The sequence below is a fragment of the Lonchura striata genome, chromosome 5 (assembly GCF_046129695.1).
Source record: "Lonchura striata isolate bLonStr1 chromosome 5, bLonStr1.mat, whole genome shotgun sequence".
In the NCBI taxonomy this organism is placed as follows: Eukaryota; Metazoa; Chordata; class Aves; order Passeriformes; family Estrildidae; genus Lonchura; species Lonchura striata.
Window position 1 is genome coordinate 69,927,283 of NC_134607.1, and position 20,820 is coordinate 69,948,102.

The 20,820-nt window shown below is 41.7% G+C and overlaps 1 protein-coding gene across 1 annotated transcript in view; it reads left to right on the forward strand.

The window, feature by feature from the left end:
* MKLN1 (muskelin 1) overlaps positions 1-20,820 on the forward strand; it is a 101,641-nt gene that overhangs the window by 39,578 nt on the left and 41,243 nt on the right. Inside the window, exons 7-9 of the mRNA XM_021530924.2 lie at positions 697-774; positions 1,926-1,991; positions 9,964-10,076. Coding sequence (XP_021386599.1) covers positions 697-774; positions 1,926-1,991; positions 9,964-10,076 — 257 coding nt within the window. The remainder of the gene's footprint in view (positions 1-696; positions 775-1,925; positions 1,992-9,963; positions 10,077-20,820) is intronic.

Sequence of the window (20,820 nt, forward strand, 5' to 3'; positions counted from 1 at the left end):
GTGTTTATGTGGTGGACTGCTAACATCTGAACAGGATTAGGAACTGGCCTCTGGATGCTGAAGATGTGGCAGGCACAAGGGGAGTGTGGATAAAGTGCTGGAGTTGGTGCTGCTCACAGAAATGCTGCACTTGGCACATCTGGCCCAGGATCTAATGCCTCTGTCACTCTTCTTGCTGAACTCTCTGAAGAGAATGTGAACTATTGTTTTGTTTTTCATCCAGTGCTTGATTGTCCCATATCACAGCATTTAAACAATCTGCTCTGCTTCCCTTCTCAGATGAAGCTCCAGAGATGCTGTCTGACCTAGTTTTAACTTAACGTGCACTAAAATGGTTGAATTTTATATGTACTGGCAACTTTCCTTTTGCTTAAATAAGGGGGAGGGATTCTATTCTTAATTAAATACACCATGCTGGAGATTTATAGACATTTGGCACGACCTGGCAGGCAAACTGGATAATTCCTGATTGATCTAGTAGCAAGTATTCTTTTTATTTTAGTGCTCACACATTTAGTTCATTAACAAACTAACAAAAGTTTAACAAACTAACTGACACATAATGGAGAACTCACTGAAAATGGAGGCTTTGGAGTGGCATACTGGATTGAGTTAGGCTGAAGTTACCCACGTTAAAAGTGATTTTACTATAATGGAAGGATACATGTTTTATCTGGCAAAATTTTTGTTTTGCAGATGGCTTGTTCAATCAGTATATCAGTCAGCAAGAGTACAAACCTCGCTGGGGGCAGATTATCCCCAAAAGCACCAAAGGTAAGGGCATTTCTTGGGATAGAACTCATGTACTGCCAGTCCTGTCTTGGTCCTTTGAGAATATGTAGCAACAGAATGATGCAAGAAAGTTTCCTCTAGGAGGGTTCTAGGGAATGGTTCCTTCTCTGAAATAGTTTCATTTGTTTGCAAATTCAGTGAAATTCAGCCTGCTCTCTGGTTGAGTAAGGAACAGTACAGAAATACTGCTTGTAACTTTAGGGATAGATCATCAGTTCAGTAACAAATCCCAGACTATTGGTTAAATATGAGAACAGTTATCTGTGCTACCAGATTTAGCACATGGGATTGATTTAGCTTCAACTTAAACTGAGGAGTTGGCAAATACATACATTATCTCAATAGGGAGTATTTTAAATGAGGTGGATCTTTTGAAGTCTTGATCTGTTACACAGTAAATCCAAACTGAAAGAAGCTTTTCCATTCCTGTCTGCCTTGAGAAGAGACTTGTCGCAGCATCCTTAACTGCAGAATACAAAAATCACTGTCACAGAGCAAATGTAGGATCCAAGGTGACAATTGCCAAGTGTGGAGCACTGTCCCCAAGCCCCTTGGGAGGGGTTATTTGTGTCACCTGTCCTGAATGCTTAAGATACATCAAGTAGTTGGAAAAGTGCTTTAATTGGACAGTTGGAATTGCCTTATATGTGAGAATAGCTGGTGCAAAGCTGGCTGTGCTCTGTGTCTACATCACGTCCTGCTCCCATCCCAGGGGCTCATTTCCTATCATTTGAGTATCTCTTCTCACAGCTCAGCCCTCAGGCAGCTCTCAGGTGGGGAGAGATGGAAGGGGAGCCAAAGGGTGGCTGTGTCATCCCTGCTGGAGAGCTGCAAGGACAGCTCAGAGCTCTTTTGTGTACACTGACTGTGTTAGGAATGTTAGATCTCCTTTCTGAGGCATTGGGAGTTGCAGTATTCACTTCTGCTCTCTGCACTGTCAGTCACCAGATCATTCAGTATAAAACTTTGTACAGTTTTATAGTGCACAAAAAATATTACCTGGAAAAAATTATGTGCTAGTGTTTAAGGAAGGGTGAGTTACTCAGTTCCTCTGCTTCCATGTTGAGGCTGTATCTTTCTTGGTTTTAAAAGTCTTAAAATGGAAAATTCTCCCTTCCCTCTTTTTTCTGTAGGTGATGGGGAAGACAGTCGACCAGGGATGAGAGGTGGCCATCAGATGGTTATAGATGTGCAGACAGGTGAGTAGTTGTTACATTTCTTAACTAAGTTATTTAATCAGTTATCTTCCAGATTAATATGCAAATGTGTTTTTCTTCAGACACTGTGTTAACTTCAGGTTTTGAGGAAAAAAAAATTGCACTTTCTAATAGTTGGATTAAATGGTCTGCTTCCTCTCTGGATCTATAGTCCAGCTGCCTTTCCCCTTCTTCCCTAATAATTCTGAGTTATGCTTTAGCCATTGTCTTATCTTAACTAAGAAACCAAGAACAACTGGTTTTAATTTTTTGTTTCTTTTACCATCTTAGAGCAGGAGTTCAAACAAGAGAAGAGAAATTAGGGATAATAATTTCCCTTATCTGCTACAGGCTGTGCTCAAGCAATAGATCTGGTGTGTTGAAACATTCCTTTTATTTTGGTTGGAGTGGCTTCTAATTCCCACAGTGTGCAAGAAACTCCTGTTAAATATAGTTCTTTAGACATCTTTTGCAAAAATGTTTCCTGTAGCAGTTTAAGGAATGGCTCAGCCTCTGTTTCAGAGAACATACAGAGAAAAGAAAGTAGGGTGGTGTATCAGGAACAGTTCCAGTGATTGTTGTTCTGCATAATTTTCTATATCTTTGTCTGTTACTTAATCAGATTTCTGTGCTACGTCAGTCCTTACTAAAATAAGGAAAGCATCTGCCCGAGTCTTTGCTGTGTGAGTGAAAGGATTGTTCTTAGGAAGGGAGAAACAAGATCAGGGCGTGGGTTTGGACAGGAATATAGGGTGGCATTGAAGGAGTTGGCAAAAAAATGCCCATGGCCATATCTGCTGTGGTCACAGGACGGGGACAGAGCATGTGACAGGATAGGACCTTCCAGAGTAATTTGCTAAGTCATGGTGAACAAGCAAAAATCCAGCAGTGGCTGCAGCCTTTGGCTTTTGCTCAGAGTAGTTACTGCACTGGAGGAAGCACTCAAGTTATTTGGTGTAGGAGAGTAAACTTCTCTCATTTGGTGGGAGAGGTTTGAGATTGATTAGAGCAAAACACTGCTGGAGGATTTGCTGGTGTTTGTCTATGCAGAGGCTGGGAACGCTCCCTAGTGGCCTCGGGAATTAGTAGTGAATGTTTCACAAGAGCGTGGAAGAAACATAATCCTTGTCAACTTGGAAATGATAGTCCTGCACACCTCCTGAAAATAAAATATCCATGGTAGTGTGAGCCTTCCTTTCCATTCCTCTTGCTTTTCTTAAGTCCCAGTGAGGCTGTCAGCTCTGCCTTTGACTTCAGTTTCACTCTGCTTTAACAAGGCAGTGAAAGTCATCCATATATTTTTTAATATTTCTCGAGTTATTTTATATGTATTATATATACTTCGGATATATGTGTGTATTTAATATTTAATAATATTTATATTATTTATGGAAAGAGATGAATAATGTATTATATACATTATATACATTATAAATGTATATATATTATACATTATAATGTAGTACAAATGTATCAAATGTATGCAATTTTAAAATTTTATTTTATTTTTTTTTACTTGCACAGAAATGACTAGACAGTACCCACAGAAGTGGAGTCCTGGATCTTGGTCCCTCATGCTGTAGCTCTATTTACATGTGGTGGGATACCTTCCCAAAGTTTCCCTGTGGGCTGTTTGGGAAGTTGCTCTCAGCTTTGCATCCAGGTCCACTGAGGCTTGTAAAAACTGAAATGTTTTTGAGATGATCAGTTTTGCCATTTAATTTGGCTCGTGACAGGCCAGGGGAAGTTCTTGGGGCTGTTTCCCATTGCTGATTGCTGGAGTTTTCCTTTTGGATATAGGTGGAGTTTAATGAGCTGGCGGGAATGTAGCCAGTTATGTCAGGATGCGTTTTACAGCCTGGAGCTGGAAAGCTCCCTGGCTAACCTTGGACAGATCCAGTGCTAATGGAAAAGGGAGCAGTGGTGTACTCTTCCCTTCAAAGACATCCTTACTCACATGCTTGCTGAGTGGGTTCTTTTTTCAAAAGACTTTGGCAACTGAAGAAAAATCATTTCACTTTGCACTTCGTGTTAGAGGAGTTAGGTCCTTCTCAAAAATCAGTATTTTCTTCAACTTGAATCTTTTGGAGGTGAAGTGAAACAGCAAAATCATACTTACAAGGAGATTCTGAAGTTTCATATTACGTAGAATTAAGTGTTGGAAGCAAATTTCTGTCCCTGATGGCCAGACCTGCTGTAGCTATAAACGAACTCTAAATGGTTTGGTGTTTTGATTAACCTCAAGGAGATTTTAACCTCTTATTACTGACTAGAAAAATAATTCTAATCTTATAGTACTGAGCCTGCTGGATGCAGGTGCTGGTGTCAAGGTAGAGGATATGGGTTGGTGAGTAGCTGAACTAGATCTTAATTTGCTGCTAGTGCATGGAGTCACTGAGACTTTGTTTATCAATTTTGTGTAGAACATGGATTAGCTTGGTCTAAACTGCCTTTTAGCATGGTTTATCTTTCTCTTAGAGTAGGCTGAAAGTAACTGAAGGAGAATTTAGCGTCTCTGCTGGCAGCCAGTAACTTGTACTGGAACTCATTTCCATCTGGTACTCGTGTTCTTAATACCTGCCACAGCTGACTGAGTAAGTGCAAGATTCCTGATGCTTTGGAAGACTCTTAAAGCTGGTATTTGAAATGGAACTGTAGGCATTGTGGGATGCAGAACTGAGAAGGCAGCCCGATGTCTTCCTATATATATATAAAAAGAGAAATTAAAAATGGGAAATTTGTGATTCCCACTATATCCTCCATCATTTTAATCACATTAAGACTCAGACTGGAATGACTCTGGATGGGAGTACATGTGCAGAAACAAAAACTAAGAGGAATTCAGTTACAGCTGAAACCACTGTTAGGTACTTTAAAGCTTTAGGCTGCAAATGAAAACAGAAAGCTCCTGTTATTCCTGCTTTTCCCTGCATTTCTCATGCAGCTCTCTGTGTGGGAGGCTGGAGAGTTCTCTCTGCTTTTCTACAAGGAAGGGGAAGTACTTGAGTAGTTGCAACCCAGGTACATAGATTAAAACAAAATTACCCCTCAAACAATCCTAAAAGTACACAAGAACACAGTGTTGTGTGCTGCATGTTAGACATGAGAAGCTGTTTGTGTAGGCCCTGGGGAAATACTGGGGCAGTAACACACAGGCTCATGTGCAGAACTGTGTTCCCAAGGAATTGAACCCTAATGCAGTTTTGGATGAGGGTGTCAGCATCTGGCACTGGTTCCTTATGAACTGCTCTTTGAGTCTGCCCTCCCTGGCCTTCCTATGGGTCATATGCCACATGTTTCAAAATTCCAGTGCTTATTCTGGAAGAGGGAATGGGCAAGTGAATTGCCAAAAGCAAGTTTTAAGGAGTAATGTCAGTACTTAGGAACAGTATATGTCATGTGTTTTGGAGATGTGGTTTATAATTCCATAGGCAAGGTGGAATTGATCTCTTCTGCTCTTAGAGGGCAGACACAGTGACTAACAGTCCATAAAGCCGTATAATTGTTTTGGTAACAATAGAAATGGGGACCATGTAGGAATCATTCTATTAAAAAAATATTTGGTGTTATATCAGGCTTTCTTAAATGTTGAAGTTTTCCCATGAGCCTGCTTTAGAAATAACAGCTAAGCAAACCGGGATGATTTTTCTTCTGTCTCCATTTCTCTTCTTTTTGGCAAGTGAAAACAGTTTTTTGAGGGAAGGCATTAGTGGAATGGTCTTTATTGATGTGGTACCACTGTTCTCTCACTGAAGTGCAACTGCTGTGTAATTTTGGTTGTACATCATTTTGCTTTTCCTTTCGTCTGAAGGAATTCTGTTTCCTTCCTTCCATTAGATAAATGAGGACAAATCTGTAGGTTGGGAACAGAGGGAGATTCAGAGCACTGGGCCCAGCGTGCCCATAGTACATGTGGGCAGAACAGCAGAAATGACAAGGCTTGTTCAAAAGCAGCATGGAAAGATGAAAGAGATGAAGAGAGAGCAGCAGACATGAAGGATGCTGTTTTGCCTGAGGAAAACACTGCTATCCATAAGATATTTAAAGACAAGACTTGTGTACAGGATGAAGGGATCTCAGAAACAAAACACAGATGGCTTCTAAGCTCTGAAACACAAACAGCTGCTGAATCCTGGAGGTTACTCAACTTCATGGGGCTTTCACATTTGAGACTGTGTGCCTAACCTTAAAAAAACCTCTTGTATTCAGCCAACTTGTATCCAGCTGAACTGTGGCTCAGAAACCAAGGAGTGTGATACCGCAAGAAGATTTAAGGCTGGTTTTATATTTGTGCTCTTAAATGCTCCTCACAAAGTGGGCAGCACTGCTGGCGTGTAACTAAAGGTGTGGGTGCTACTTGGGGAAGTGACATCCTTTTGTAGAAGGCTTTTGAGAGATCTTACACCTTGGTTGCTTTGTTATTTCTGAGAGGAATCTTTCATAGTTGTAGAGACAGTGATGCTCCAGTACAGCCCCAGCAAGTCTGTGCTGGCAGCTGACTGGGAGGGCAGTGGCTGATGAACTGGGGAGCAGGGCCATGAGTCCAGGGGACCCTGAGGGTCTGCAGGAAAGCACTGTGAGGTTCTGCTCCTGCCCTTGGGATGTGACAGCTGTGCAGGAGGACAGGCTGGGGACTGGCTGCGTGGAAGGATTTGCAAGGGGCTGGAAGCGGAATGTGTGTCAGCAACATGTCCTTGTGGCATTGAAGGCCGGCCTCTCCTGCTGGGCTGTACCAGCACAAGCATGGCCAGCAGGGAGAGGGGAGAGGGGGATGTTCCTTCTCTGGGTACTTGGGGACATATCTGGAGTGCTGTGCCTGGTTTGGGCTCTCTGGGTCAATAAGGATTGTGTCAAACTGAACTGACCAAGGTGGTCAGGGCTGGAGCGTGTGATGTGTGAGGAGATGCTCATGGAACTGGTGTTGTTCATCTGGTAGAAAAAAGGTTCATAGGAGGATCCTAAAGCTGTCTTCAGCTGCTGGTGAGAGCATGGAGATAGCCAGGCTCATTTTGGGGGAAGCAGAGGGATAGGATAAAGAACAGGAAGGAAAAATCCTGTTAGGTGTTAGGGGGGAAAATTGTAATGAAGTTAATTAGTTATTGCAGCAGGGATGCAGTCTGAAATGTCCATCCTTGGACAAAGTCTAACTGAATAATTCCCTGGGCAATGTGGACTCTGCTGAAGTTAGCCCTCCTGTGAGGGATTTAGGGGATGACTGATGGACTTTGCAGAGGTGCTGTAGATCCACAGTTCTTTTGTATTTCATGGAGAGCTGTTCTAGCAGAGACATGGAAATAATACTTGACCAAAAAATGTAGTTAAATGTGTCACCAGGACTGGAATGTATTCACTGAGAAAGACCTTCTGTACCAAAATCCCACCAAGGATTTCACCACATGGATAAAATGGAGTTAACAGGAGTTAGAGAACTGTCCTTGAGAATGTGTCTGAACCTGGACTGAAACCACCCCAGGAATTTTAGTATTTAAATGGGTTGGAGAAGGCTGCTGTGCTGCTTTTCTGAGAAATAGAAATTAAGTAGAGAATGGCAGGAAATAATGTGGATTGTTGGGAATATACATCCTCTAATTTGAGGACTTCTCTGGCACCTTTTAATCATCTAGAGAGTAAGAGAAGAAAAGAACTCAGACATTACAGAAAAATTTTTGACTGAGCAAGCAGTTTAGAAATACTCACAGAACATATTTAATTCAAAGTGTTGAGTTTGTATTCAGAAAAAAATGTAGAGGAAATAAGCTGAGGATGCTGGAGGAGAAATTTGACTTCCTAAACGTAGCTGGTAAAAGCTTTGGGTAAATATAATTGCTTTCATGTTTTTTTCTTGTTGCCTTGCAGCTAGTTTTGAAAATTCTCCTGCTCTGCTCCTAAAGCTGAATAGAGACTTGCTTTAATAAAGCAGCATCAATTTGCTGTGTTCCATATTGCTTGGATGCAGAGGGAGGATCCTTTCCTCCTTGAGTTCCCCAGTGCTAGCAGAGTTAGATTGGTGTGAGACTGCTGGGCTCCCCTTCAGCTGCCCCACTGCTGCTGCCTGGGGTTTGTGGCCTCTGTCCTCTTTGAATTCTTTGATATCTGTCCTGGTTGTGTCTCTGCATGCAGGATGGAAAAAACCCTCCCATAAAATCTGAATTAACAGCTAGAATACAAGCAGTGATACTCATTAGGAAATAGAGTGAAGCTTGACTTCAAAAAAAACTTTAAAATCCCCAAAAAAGCTCAAATCCAACCAAACCAAAGCAATCAAATCCAACCCCAACCAAACAAGAACAATCCCCAAAACCACCAAACAACTATTTTTTTTGCTTTATACCATGGGAAAACAATTATAAATTCTAGGAGAACTATAAAAAACTATTTACTTGACATTGCCAGCAACAGATGCATTGATACATTAAGAAATATTCCTTTTAAAATATGGAACCTTTTTCTAAAATATCTAAATTTTTTGTTTCTTGCCTTATTGCGGAAGTATAATTTTCATTGGGTCTAGATAGTGATGGAGCCTTTCTTTCATGTGAGCTTTACAGTTTTGCTTCATGATGAAAAATGGGTTTGGCACAAAATTAATGTCCAGTTGGTTTCAGGGTGTTGTTCTGGGGTTGCTCAACACCAGCTGGGTGCTCGTGCTCCTCTCTCTGTGCTCACATTTAATTCTGTCAGCCTGGGTTAGGTAACTTCCAAAATCTGAGTTTTCATCGGAGTCATTCAGGTTTGCTATTAAATTTCATGTGAGCCAACAAAGCCTTTCCAGGCAGGCCTGACATTTTGGCAAGGCCCCAGTAGGATTTTTAGCTGGTGCCAAATCTTTTATTTTTCTCGGCTATCAATGAAGCTGTTGTGGTAATGTGGGTTTTGTGAGCTGTGAGAATTTATGTGCACAAAGGGACCTGCTCTTTGCAGGGAACACTGGGAGCCCTGAGTCCAGGAGGAAGGGTAATTAAAGTTAATGAACCAGGGTAACCTTTCCATGGTGATGACCACTATCCTGATGGTAGGTAAGGGTCAGGGACTAGTCCCATTTTATAATCGTGCTCTAACTCTGTGCTTTAATTGGTGTTGGATTAAAAATTGGCCATTGCCTCCATAATAGAAGTGGTATGTGGATTTTAAAGGAGTTTTTCAAAGCTCTGCAAGTCTTGAGGAGCTTGTTCTTCTTGGGCTTGGCTTTGTGTTCTGTTTTAATGCAGTCTGAAAATGAAGTATTTTTAGAATTTGAGACCAGATAGTGCTGTTTCTATAATGGGAGCAGTTTGGTTATCTCTTCATGGCAGAACAGAAACTCCTTTCTTAAATGCTTCCCCCTTTCAAAGGCTTCATCTGGTTTTATCAGTGAGTCTGGGAAGCCTTAGAACTTGCTGTACACAGAGCAGTTGCGGGTTTGAGGTGACAGCCCTGAAACACTGACTTAGATTTGTGACTCTTATACTCACTGGCTTTTGTGGCTTCAGGTAAGTTACTTTATGCAAGACATTTCCCTTGAAGAGGATTTTGTACTTGATTTTTCTATCTAAGGGATGGACTAAACATGAAAACTTTGCTGCTCCTATCTCCGAAATCTTGTTGATGTATAAATCCTGTACCAAACAGGGCACAGGCTGAGATGTCATTGATAGACTACATGCACAGGATCCAAAATGTTAAATATTGTTCATTTGTCTGTCTGGAATTTTAATCAGAAGGCTGTGGGTTTGATTGCCTCTTATGTAAATGTGGAAATAGAAAATGACTCTGAGAATTGGCTGTCTATCAATCCTAAAATCTTCCATTACTAAACCAAACCACATTTCTGTCTTGATGACTAGTTCCATTCAAAGAGCAGTGGTGTTTTAAGTAAAAAAAAATAGTTTAAATTTATCTTCTGATAGTTTGTCTTTGTCACAGATGTTCTGTAGGCATTAGCCTGTTTAAACACATTCTCTTTTTAAAATAAAATTAACTTTTTTTTTGTGAATAGAAACTGTGTATTTGTTTGGTGGCTGGGATGGAACTCAGGATCTGGCTGACTTCTGGGCATACAGTGTGAAGGAAAACCAGTGGACCTGTATATCCAGGGATACTGAGAAAGAGGTAAGTTCTGCAAACATTCATATTTGTAAAAATACTTCAATGGTTGCCCTCAAAAATGGCCCTACTAAAGTACTTGTGTTGAAGTGCAGTTTAAGGGTGAGAGCCACAGAGTTCAGACCTTCAAGTTCTGAAGACTTTTGAAATGCTTATGTGGGGAAAATATGAGCTGGAGGTGGCTTTGAAGTGCTAAGATTCCTGGAGGGGAAAGGTTTGTTTCTCAAAAGCAGAAATGATCAGCCAAAAAATCAGCTCAGCAAGTAGAGCACGAGTTAAATAACTTTGTGTGGCTAAACAACCAGACTTATCACAGCATCACAGAATGTTTTGGGTTGGAAGGGATCTTAAAGATCATCCAGTTCCAGCCCTGCTGCCATGGGCAGGGACACCTCCCACTGGAAGGTTCCAAGAACTTGCTAATGAACATTTCAGACCTGATCCTGGTGTTTGAGCTTCAGAAACCAATTGTTTATTTTTTTAGCTTCTGTCAAAAATGAATAGAAATGGACAACTACCAGATGGAAATCTAGAGGACAGGGGTTACTGCCAAAGGCTACACAACCCCAAGAGCTTTCGTGGAATTCACTTGAACCATTTTCCTTGGCCTTTTTTGCTCAGTATTTGACGTATGAAACCTGAAATTAATGTAGCTTGGGTTATAGGACCAGACAAAAAAAGTCCAGTACCTTTGGTTTCTGTAATTTATTTCACTGAAATCTTCAAGTTTTATGTGGTTATTGTATTTTGTGTTCATTTCTTGTTTGTCAGAGGAAAATTCATGCTACCTCTTCTTGGGTATGAAAAGTTTGAGATCTCACCACTTTTTGACAAATTCAGGAGTTTATTTCCTCAGCTATTTGAAAACAGTAGAAAAACATCTTGTTTCTCATTTGTATTTCCCAGTTACTTGTCGTGACTAATTTTGTGAGCTTCCTTACCAGATTAAATAACACTTTAATATTCTCATTTTTTTCATGGCAAAAGTTTTTTAGAGGTTGTGATCAAGTAGGACAAATAGCCTGAGCTGGAAAAAAAAAAAAAAGAATAAAATCTCACAGGCATTTCCTGTAGCCCTTGAATCTCTGTGTCATGTACTTACTGATTGGAACATCCTTTACAAAGTGGGCAATAACAAATCTGAACGTGATACTCTGGTTTCTGTCAGAGCTGTGGATAGGTAAAAGTGTTATATTTATGTACTGTTTAGTCAAAAAGGGGCTGCTGTGTTTTCTTCCTGCACAAACCAGTGTGGGTCAGTCTGGTGTTTAAGGTTTGCATTTTCTTCTTGCTGGGGTTGTGCCACATCCAGTTGAGTTTCTCTTAAGCTTAGGAGGCCTGGCTGGGGTGTTTTCCCTCCAGGTTCTTCATACCTGACTCCAGCAGGGCAAGACTGGGATGGGAGGAAGGAGGGATGCACAAAAGGAGAGCTGTGAAGAGTTGATGTGATTAAATAATTATAAAGGGATTTTTGGAGGGAAAAATGTTAACAGAGTGTTGTGGAAGTTCAGGAAATTCAGATGGAAGATGGGAAGGGTCTAGTAAGGAGAGGAAGAAAGAGGAATTTTTAGAAAGTGGAGACTTGCTGAATGTATGAGGAATTTTGAAGAAGGGATGTACTTAATAAAGTGTGGAGAAACGTGGCTTTGGAAAGGGAATTCTGGAAGAACTCTCTGTGACAAACTTGTGAGGTGGGGCCCCTGTGAGACTCGTGGAGTTCAACAAGGCCAAGTGCAAGGTCCTGCACATGGACTGGGGCGATTCCAAGAACAGACAGAGGCCAAGCAGAGAATGGATCCAAGAGCAGCCCTGAGGAGGAGGACTTGAGGTGTTGGTGGATGAGAAGCTCCACAGGCCTCGATGATGTGGAGCCTTCTGCTCTGGAGCCAGGTTGGCAGAGCTAGGGTTGCTCACCTGGACAAGGGAAAGCTCCAGGGAGAGCTCAGAGCCCCTGGCAGTGCCTTAAAGAGTCTCAGGAGAGCTGGTGAGGGACTTAGGACAAAGGCATGGTGTACCAGGACAAGGGGGAATTGTTTCCCAGTGCCAGAGACAGGGTTAGATGGGATATCAGGAAGGAATCCCTGGCTGGGAGGGTCGGGGTCCTTAGCACAGGGTACCCAGAGAAGCTGTGGCTACCCCTGGAAATGTCCAAGGCCAGGTTGGACACGGCTTGGAGAACCCTGGGACAGTGGGAGGTGTCCCTGCCTACAGCAGAGTGTGGCATTGGATGGGCTTTAAAGTCCCTTCCCACCCAAAACATTCCATTCTGTGATAAATTCAGCAGTGTTCAGGGGGCCTCCTGAAGTGCAATTCAGGGTTTTTTGACTTTCTGAGGTACAGTGAGCTGGAAGCTGCTGTACTTGGAAACCAGTGTGCGTTTTTTGTTTTTTTTTTTTTTTTTTTTTTTTCCAAAGAGATCTGGATGAAACCTGATTTAGAAATGAAAAGGTCAATCTCAAATGTTGAGAAGTATATTCAAAAACAAAGACTCCAGATGTTTCTTTAATAGGGACATCAACTGCTCACAAACAATTTGCAAAAAGGAAATGTCTGTTGACATGGAATTTTAAAAAATATTCAGAGTAGATTCCAGTGGAGCTTAATCTTGTTTTGTTATATTGTGCTAGTTCTGCTTCTGGCATTTTTATTCTAATTAATAAGTGGCAGTGGTTAAATTAGGCAGTCAATAATTAAACTTGGATAAGAGTGAAATGTGGTGAAAGTTGCATCCTGTCCAGTGTTATTGTAGGGATAATACAGAATAATGCTTTTGGGATAAGGGTACTGGGAGCTTCTGTTGCAGTGCATTAGGAAAACATGGTGTGACCTTTTTAGAAAATGTTTTTGCTGCTGTTTTTCAACATTTTCCAGTGAGGTGTCTGTCACCTGAACTTGCATTTGTCTTCTTTAACAATTAGACCACCAAAGCTGATTTTTCATAGCTCTTTTTCATAGAATCAGTCAATAGTTAGGTTGGAAAAGCCCTCTAAGATCAACTCCAACTGTTCTCCCAGCACTGCCAAGGCCACCACTAAACCAAGTTCCCAAGTCTCACATCCACATGGCTTTTGAATTCCCCCAGGGACAGGGACTCCATCACTGCCTTGAGCAGCTGTGCCAGGGATAGAAAACCCTTTCAGTGAAGAAACTTTTCCAAATATCCAAGCTCAACCTCCCCTGGTGTTACTTGAGGCTGTTCCTCTCCTCCTGTCCCTGTTCCCTGGAGCACAGCCTGACCCCCCTGGCTGTCCCCTCCTGGCAGGGACTTGTGCAGAGCCACAAGGTCCCCCTGAGCCTCCTTGGCTCCAGGCTCAGCCCCTTCCCAGCTCCCTCAGCTGCTCCTGGGGCTCCAGCCCCTCCCCAGCTCCATTCTCTTTCCTGGATATGCTCCAGCTCCTTATGTCTGTCTTGTATGTCTGGACAAAATGCTCAGGGCACTGCTGGAGTAGCTGATCACCTACAGCATGAAAACAGGGTCTGCAGGACCTGCTGGTGAGCACGCCACCTCTGCTGATGGACAAACTGATCCCATCTTCACTTCAGAGTATGGATCCTGCTGTGCCTGTCAAATCCTCAAGCCTGAATCCTTCCAGGGAGATGCTCCATGGAGCAGCTCAGGATCTCTCAGCTTACCCACAGCTTCTGTCTCTGGAGTGTGTGACAGCCCTGTGAATCAGCTGGCACGAGGCACAGCCAAAATGTGTTTCAGTTAAGAGCCTTTAAGAGTTTCTACCCTGAATCAAGTGGAATGTTCTGACAAATGCTGTTGTCTTCAGGGTTTTTTGGGGCTGTAGATCAACAGACCGCTTTAGGATTAGGGAATAAATAGTTCTAAAAAAACAAACCTTGTCATTCCTTGGACATTTTTACTCTAGGCTAGTGTCAGTTAACAGGGAAATTTCATTTGTGTGTTTTGATGTCTATTTCTAGTTTCCAAGCAGCAGCTTTCTCTTTTGAAGGGTAATTTAGTTAAAATTGGTACAGGAGGACAATTTTAAATGTAGGAAAGACTTCGTTTGGTGTAAATTGATAGTCAGGGGATTTTGAATGCTGAGGGGTGTTGATACCTCTGGAGATCAAATAAATAATACTAAAGCAGTATGTTAGTTGGCATATTTTGTATCTCTGGTATTCTTGTACCTTGTTTTAGTATTTCCTAGAGACAAGAGATGGGGGGGAATCTCCCTTCAAACAGTGTCACTGCACTGATTGGTACCTTCTGTGCTGCTTCTTTGAAAATACATTGACTCATCCTCATTCTGGCTTCTTCAGAGGAAAATCCTGCTCACAAATCAGCTCTGTGAAGGACGTAGAAATTGTGTAAATGGGTTAGGTTTAGGTGGCACTGTGTTTCTCTCAGAAATTGTTGAAGTGTTTCCTTAGCAAAGGTAGAAGTGAAGGTCTTGTCATGGTTTAACTGCTTGAGAGGATAAATCTTTGCTCACAATGAAGGAAAGTGTAGGTCAACAAGTGCCTCCTGTTCAGTAGGTTCAAAATGATGTAGAAAATGGGTATATTGTGAGATGACAGTTTGCTGTGAACAGAAAGTGCTTTTCCAGGATGCTGAAAGTAAAAGCTGACAAGTGTAGAAAGATCTCCTAATGGTGAGAGCCAGGGTGAATTTCAGTTGCTATTGTATTTTCAGTTAAATTTTCTCCAGTCTCTGCATGCATTTCTTTGCATTTGTTGACATGGATGAATTTACCCAGAGCTTTCAGTATCATATTACCACAGAAGCATTTTTGGTAGGAGTTTGTGACACCTCTGACTGTTTTTTTGGGTGTGATGCAAAAGTACATGAGCATATCAATGTAAAGTTTTTACACTGTGCTGTTTGAAGTGTAGGAACTGAACTAGTCTCAAATATTGACTTCTTCCTACAGATGGTGATACAGTTTGGAAGACACTTCAAGTGACTTGAGGGGCTTTTTGTTGCAAATATTGTGATGTTTACGGACTTGAGATCTAATACAGGGAGTCTGCCATGTCCTACTGCTGAGCAGTTCCAGTGGTACAGATGCTCAGTTGTATGAGATTCCTAGTGCTGCAAAAGCACATAGGGAGAAGGCAGCTGTCCCTGAAAGAAACTTGGATTCTGCAGAGGTACCTCGGAGCCAACTCCCTAAATAGTGCAAATGCCTACAAAAGTAGGGACAAAGACAGCAGATGCTGGAGTGAACCAAATGAAAAGTATCCTAGGCTGATCCTAAATATCACAGGCTAATGGTTTATTTTCCTCCCTATTTAGTAGCATAATGGTTTAAAATGTTCTAAGCCAGTATTCTTTCACCAGAATGCTTGAGAGAGACTTTCACATATGCCTAACTGACATCCCCAGTGATTTCCACTTAGGCAGCCTAAAGCAAAAAAACCCTGTTGAGGGAGTAGCACCTCAGCTTTTTAAAATAATTTATTTTTAAATAAACTTTTTGGAAAAGGTTTTCAGCTTCTGAAGCTAACTTATGTGCTTATACTATCTTGTGTGCCTCAAGAGTTCTATCCTCTTAATCGTGGTTTATTTGTCTTTTTTTTTTTTTAAACTTTGACATTTTTTTAAGGAAAATATCATCCATATTTGAAAACAGCTTCAGGTCTTAAGTTATTCAGTTCCTTCACTAGGTGCCTGTATTTCTTGCTTCCAGCATGAAAAAAAGCCCAGAAAACCAGCCAAACTTCAGTTATTCCTCACACCAGGTGTTTGAATGTGTGGAGGTCCTTTTCCTCCACACGCTGCTGTTCGAGTCAGTCTCGTGGAGAAAAGAGCATTAAATAAATGCCTTGTGCCCAATGTTCTGGAGGCTGCACAACTTTGGCAGCCCTGGAGCTTGTGCATGCCAGTCTTCAGGTTATGCTGAATTTCCAAGTCATCATAAAGCTTTCAGTTGCAAAGTAAAACTACTTTTAGTCCTTGAAGTAATGCATCAGGCAGAGTTGATTTGTGGCGTTTATGTTCCGATAAAAATCACCACTTCAGCTACAGCTTATGATGAGTTTAATGCTCTGATCTCTGGTCTGGAATGGAACTTTATTTTACTTACATGGCTTTATTAGGGCATTATTGCATCATCCTAATGCATTTTGCAATTCCCTGTAAATTGTAGATGAGGCAGTGTAGAGTCATTCTTGGGTGGCTGTGGATGCATCCTGGGGGAAAAATGACACTACAGGATTTTCAGGTAAAGATTTAGTGAAGAGACTGATGTTGATACAAGGAATTCTGATTTATATCCTTTTGGCTTTTAAAGACACAGAAATATGCACCTGTGAGATGAGCCAGCTGGAATGCCAGGACCCCAGCATTTCACACTGAAGGGATTAAAAGAAAAGGATTTTAAAGAAATAGGAGAATATGTAGAGGTGGAAGGAAAACTTAACTCTTTTGCCGGTGAGTGAAAGTAGCTTCACACACCAGTCAACTTTGCCTTGGGAGTAGAATAATGTCTTATTTCAGCTACACTGAGTGACTTGTTACATTAATGTTACATTAACATTGCTCAATCTGTACAAATACAGAAATCCCTGAAGAAATACCAGTTATCCCAAGGTGGTAACAAAGGGGAAGCAGTCTCAAGTAGTATCACAGGCAAATCTGTAGCTAAATTGTCTGGATAATTACGTGCTTGAAAATGTAGTAAGTTTTTGTGGACCTTGCTACTGAGATATTTCAGCAGCTGGGTTTTGGAGGTAATTGGGAATGGAGCTTAAGTCTCAAGAGAACTTATTGGCACAATGGCTGGTGCAATGATGTGTTGAATTCAGATCTATCTGAAAAAGCTTAGTGTGTTTAATAGGACTTAATCCATGAGTTTTCCAGGGCTTGCATTTGATGGAGATGTTACTGATACTGGGCTCTAGGAAATTAAACAGCCACTTTTACAACTTGCCAACACCTTCAGGTGCAAACCACTCTTTTGTCACAGCTCAAAACTGTCTTCACTTTCTCAGAAACATCTGAGAGCCTGTGGCTGTCGAAGGATTTAGACTTAGAATTTCATGTTTGTCTTTCACTGGCATCTCAAGGACAATTAATTAAAAAAAAGTCAACTTCCAAAAGTGTAGCCTTGCTTGTAACCTTTGTGGCTAAACAGTTTATAAGCAACCAGTTAAATTTTTTCAGCCTTCTGATCTGCAAGTGGGGTTGTAGCTCAGCCGAGTAGTTTGTGTCCATGGAAAAATCTCTCTTGGCTGGACCTTTGCTGGCCATTGTTACTGGTAACGAGAGGACAGCGTGAACTTGTGATGCATGCAAAAATGACCTCATTCAACATCCTGCAATTGTTAATGGGGTTAGTTAAATTCGACACACGAGTGATGTTGTCCTCAGGGCCCATCTCGGAGCTGGTGAAAGCTCTGGTTCTCTGGTGGGTTGTCTGTTACATTCCATCAGCGGTGCTGAAAGCAAAGCTGAGCAGTGGATGTGGAGCAAATTGACGATTTACTTGGTAAAATTTAAGAAGTTGAAACTTTTTTTACATTTCACCAGTGTGAGCAGCACTTTGTTTGCAGGTGAATTGTGTCTTTTGTTAGAAATAGCACAGAACTGATGCCCTTTTGTTGCAAGGTCGCCATGTACTGGGGTATTCCTTCAGTACTTCTCTTGTTTGCATTTGTAAGCTGAATCACAAAGGTTGGATGACTTTTATTTTTGACTGTAAACTAAAGCCTGCACAAGACCTTCATACACATTCCTGCAACCTTCTTCAAATAAATGAAAGAATTACAGAATGGTTTAGGTTGGAAGGGACCTTAAAGATCAACTCATTCCACCCCCTGCCATGCACTGGGACACCTTCCACTATCCCAGTCTGCTCCAAACCTTGTCCAGCCTGGCCTTGGGCACTTCCAGGGATCCAGGGGCAGTCACAGCTTCTCTGGGCACCCTGTGCCAGGGCCTTCTCACCCTCCTGAGCAGAGAATATCCTTCCAACAGCTATTCTAAATGTCTCCTCTTTCAGTTTAAAACTGTTCCACTTTGTCCTGTCACTATCTGTGTAAAAATCCCTCTTCATCTTTTTTTATAACCTCATTTTAAATACTGAGTGGCCACAGATTATTTCCCAATATTTACATGGTTGAAGATGTGGGAGCTTTTCCACCTTTCCACTGGCTTGTAAGATGTCTTGTTTTACTGCAACATAAGATCCTGGTGTTATGCATTGCTGGAAGTCCTTGATGATACCTTGGTGTGAGAGCAGAGAGCTCAAGAGATCCAGCAATGTGGTTCCTGCCCTGGCAATTCCTCTGGCAGTGGCTGACAGAGCTGTTTCTGCACTGTAGGAAAACTCAGGCAGCACAACTGTCAAAGCACAATGTTGGTGTTGTGGGAAGTCCAGCTGTGAGGACTCACTTGGTGTTTAGTGGTGCCTTGATCAGGGCACATGAGAAGCCAGAATATTGTTTATTAATTCCTTTATGAAAATGCTCTCAAATTAGTTATTTCTATAAGCAGGCTGGCGAGGAGGCTAATAAATAATAATTTCCTGAGAATAGAGCATTATCTATTTGCTTTCATATGAGTGCTCATGGGCTGCACTGAGTCTGTGCTGTGATAAACCTGTGCTGATCCCTTGAAGGATGGAGCAAAGACTTGGAGTCAAGTTCATGTTCAGACTGGAACAGTTGAGCTGTCAAGGGTCACCAAATCCAGCCCACTGCTGTCATAAGGATTGTGCTGTATGATCTCTGAGCCTGATCATTTGACTTATAAGCTCATTGAACCCTCTTTCAAAAATAGAACATCAGGCCATTTATTTTTTAATTCTAATTTAAGCAGGGAAAGTCTCTTTGTGGCAGGCTCAACTCAAGCCCATGCAGCAAGAGTGGGAAATTAGTACTGTCCCAAATGTGAGTGTGCTTTTAGGAAGGGGAAAAAGAAAGCTTTATTCTGTTTAATTTTATTGTTTTCCCACCTTGAAGAGATGTGCATACAAAACTGTGTGCTAAAAGCTGCCTCTGACTTTAATCTGCTCCATCATGTCTGAGTCAGATGCCCAGAAAGGACTTTGCTGGTAAATCTATCCCGTGGCATCCCTGTAGGAGGGCACCAGTAAGCAGATTAGCCATAGCTCAGATTCTGTGTCAACTGCCTGACCTAGGGGGTCTTCCTGTCTTGGCTGTGCCTGGACTTATTAATAATTAATTATAACTTTTTAATATCCAAACCTAATATTTATCATTTAACTCTCTTGTGTGAAAAACTGTGTAAATTCTTGGCTTTCCAGTACTGGTTCTGAGGAGTTTTCAGCATGATAACTCTTAGATAGATTCTGGTCTATTTCTTAGGCTTCCCAAAATATTTTTTGGCAGAAAATATGTAATTTTTATATAAGAGTTTTCTAGAGAAGCTGGAAGTGTCCAGTCGCAGGGGCTTGGAGCAACCTGAGATAGGGGAGGCAGGGGAGTGGGACTGGATGAGCTTTAAGGTCCCTTCCAACCCAAACCATTCTGTGGCTCATGAACTTGCATGATCTCAGAAATATTCTTTATAACTGGTAAAGCAGCCTTAAAATTTAGTTGGAATATCTGTTACTTTTATAAATAGTGGAAAGAATCATGGAATGTTAAAGGCTGGAAGGGACTTCAGAGAGCATAAAGTCCCAGACCCCTGCCATGGGCAAGGGACACCTTCCACTAGACTAGGTTGCTCCAAGCCCCATCCAGCCTGGCCTTGAACACTTCCAGGGATTATTTGCAGAGTGATTTAAAGAATGGAGCATACATTGAGTATCCAAAATACATTTTTTGGAGCTAAACTCCCATTTCATGGTCCTAGAAGCATTCAGTCCTTTGCTGCATCTACCCTGTGTGACAGCCAAAGATTTTTAATTTCAGTGCTGGAGCTGTCTAGTCTTGGACATCAAATTACATGGGTGGCACTGGTGTCTGCTCTCCTACAGAGTAGGAAGTTGGGGTGTGCTGTTTGAGGGAGGGTGTTTCACACTGAAGAAACCCTTACAGAGGGCTCTGAGCCCCTGCCGTGTGTCCACTTGGCTGCTCTGGCTTTGGGCACGACTGTGATGCTCCTTTTGTGTGACTGGATGTGCAGGACCCTCCCTCTGGTGCTTTGGTGCTCCTGGTGCATCATTGGTGATTTCGTGGGTGATAGGAACAATACATCAGCCCTCAGGTCCTGTTTTGTGTTTTGTGTTGAGGGATCATACAAATTCTCCATGCTACCATAAAAAAAAAGAATAGATTAAATTATTTTCTTATGTTTCTGGCACCTTTAGGTTATGATAACTTTTGTTACTCTTGTTGAATTCAGTGCTCATCTAGAGCAAAGCAAATCTTTGCTGTGGCTCAGATTAAACATTTTGGGAGCGCATTAGCTGTAGACTGGCATTGATAAAGCACTAACAAGCTCTAATCTTAAAGCACATGGACTTGAATTAATGCCAGGAATAATATGCATTTCCTTTCATTTTCAAGTTTATGGAGAACTTTCCCCCTTTTTTTGGGAGGGGGGCGGGGGTGGAGGAGGAAATGAATTATAGTCCAAAACTGGGAAACGAGAGCAATTAATCTCTGCAGTTGTGTGTAGGCAGGAGGGACTATTTGTTGCCTAACAGGCTGCTCTCAGGACTGGAAACAAAGTAGGTTGTTTGTGTCTTTTTATGTCCTCGTCCTAGTTTGCTTTAGGACAAGAGCATTTACCTCATGACGCTTATTTTTGAACTTCATACTGGAGGCAGTGTTCACATTCCACTCAGTCTTTTACAGGACCAGGAATGGAGAATTAGTCAGCTGTTCT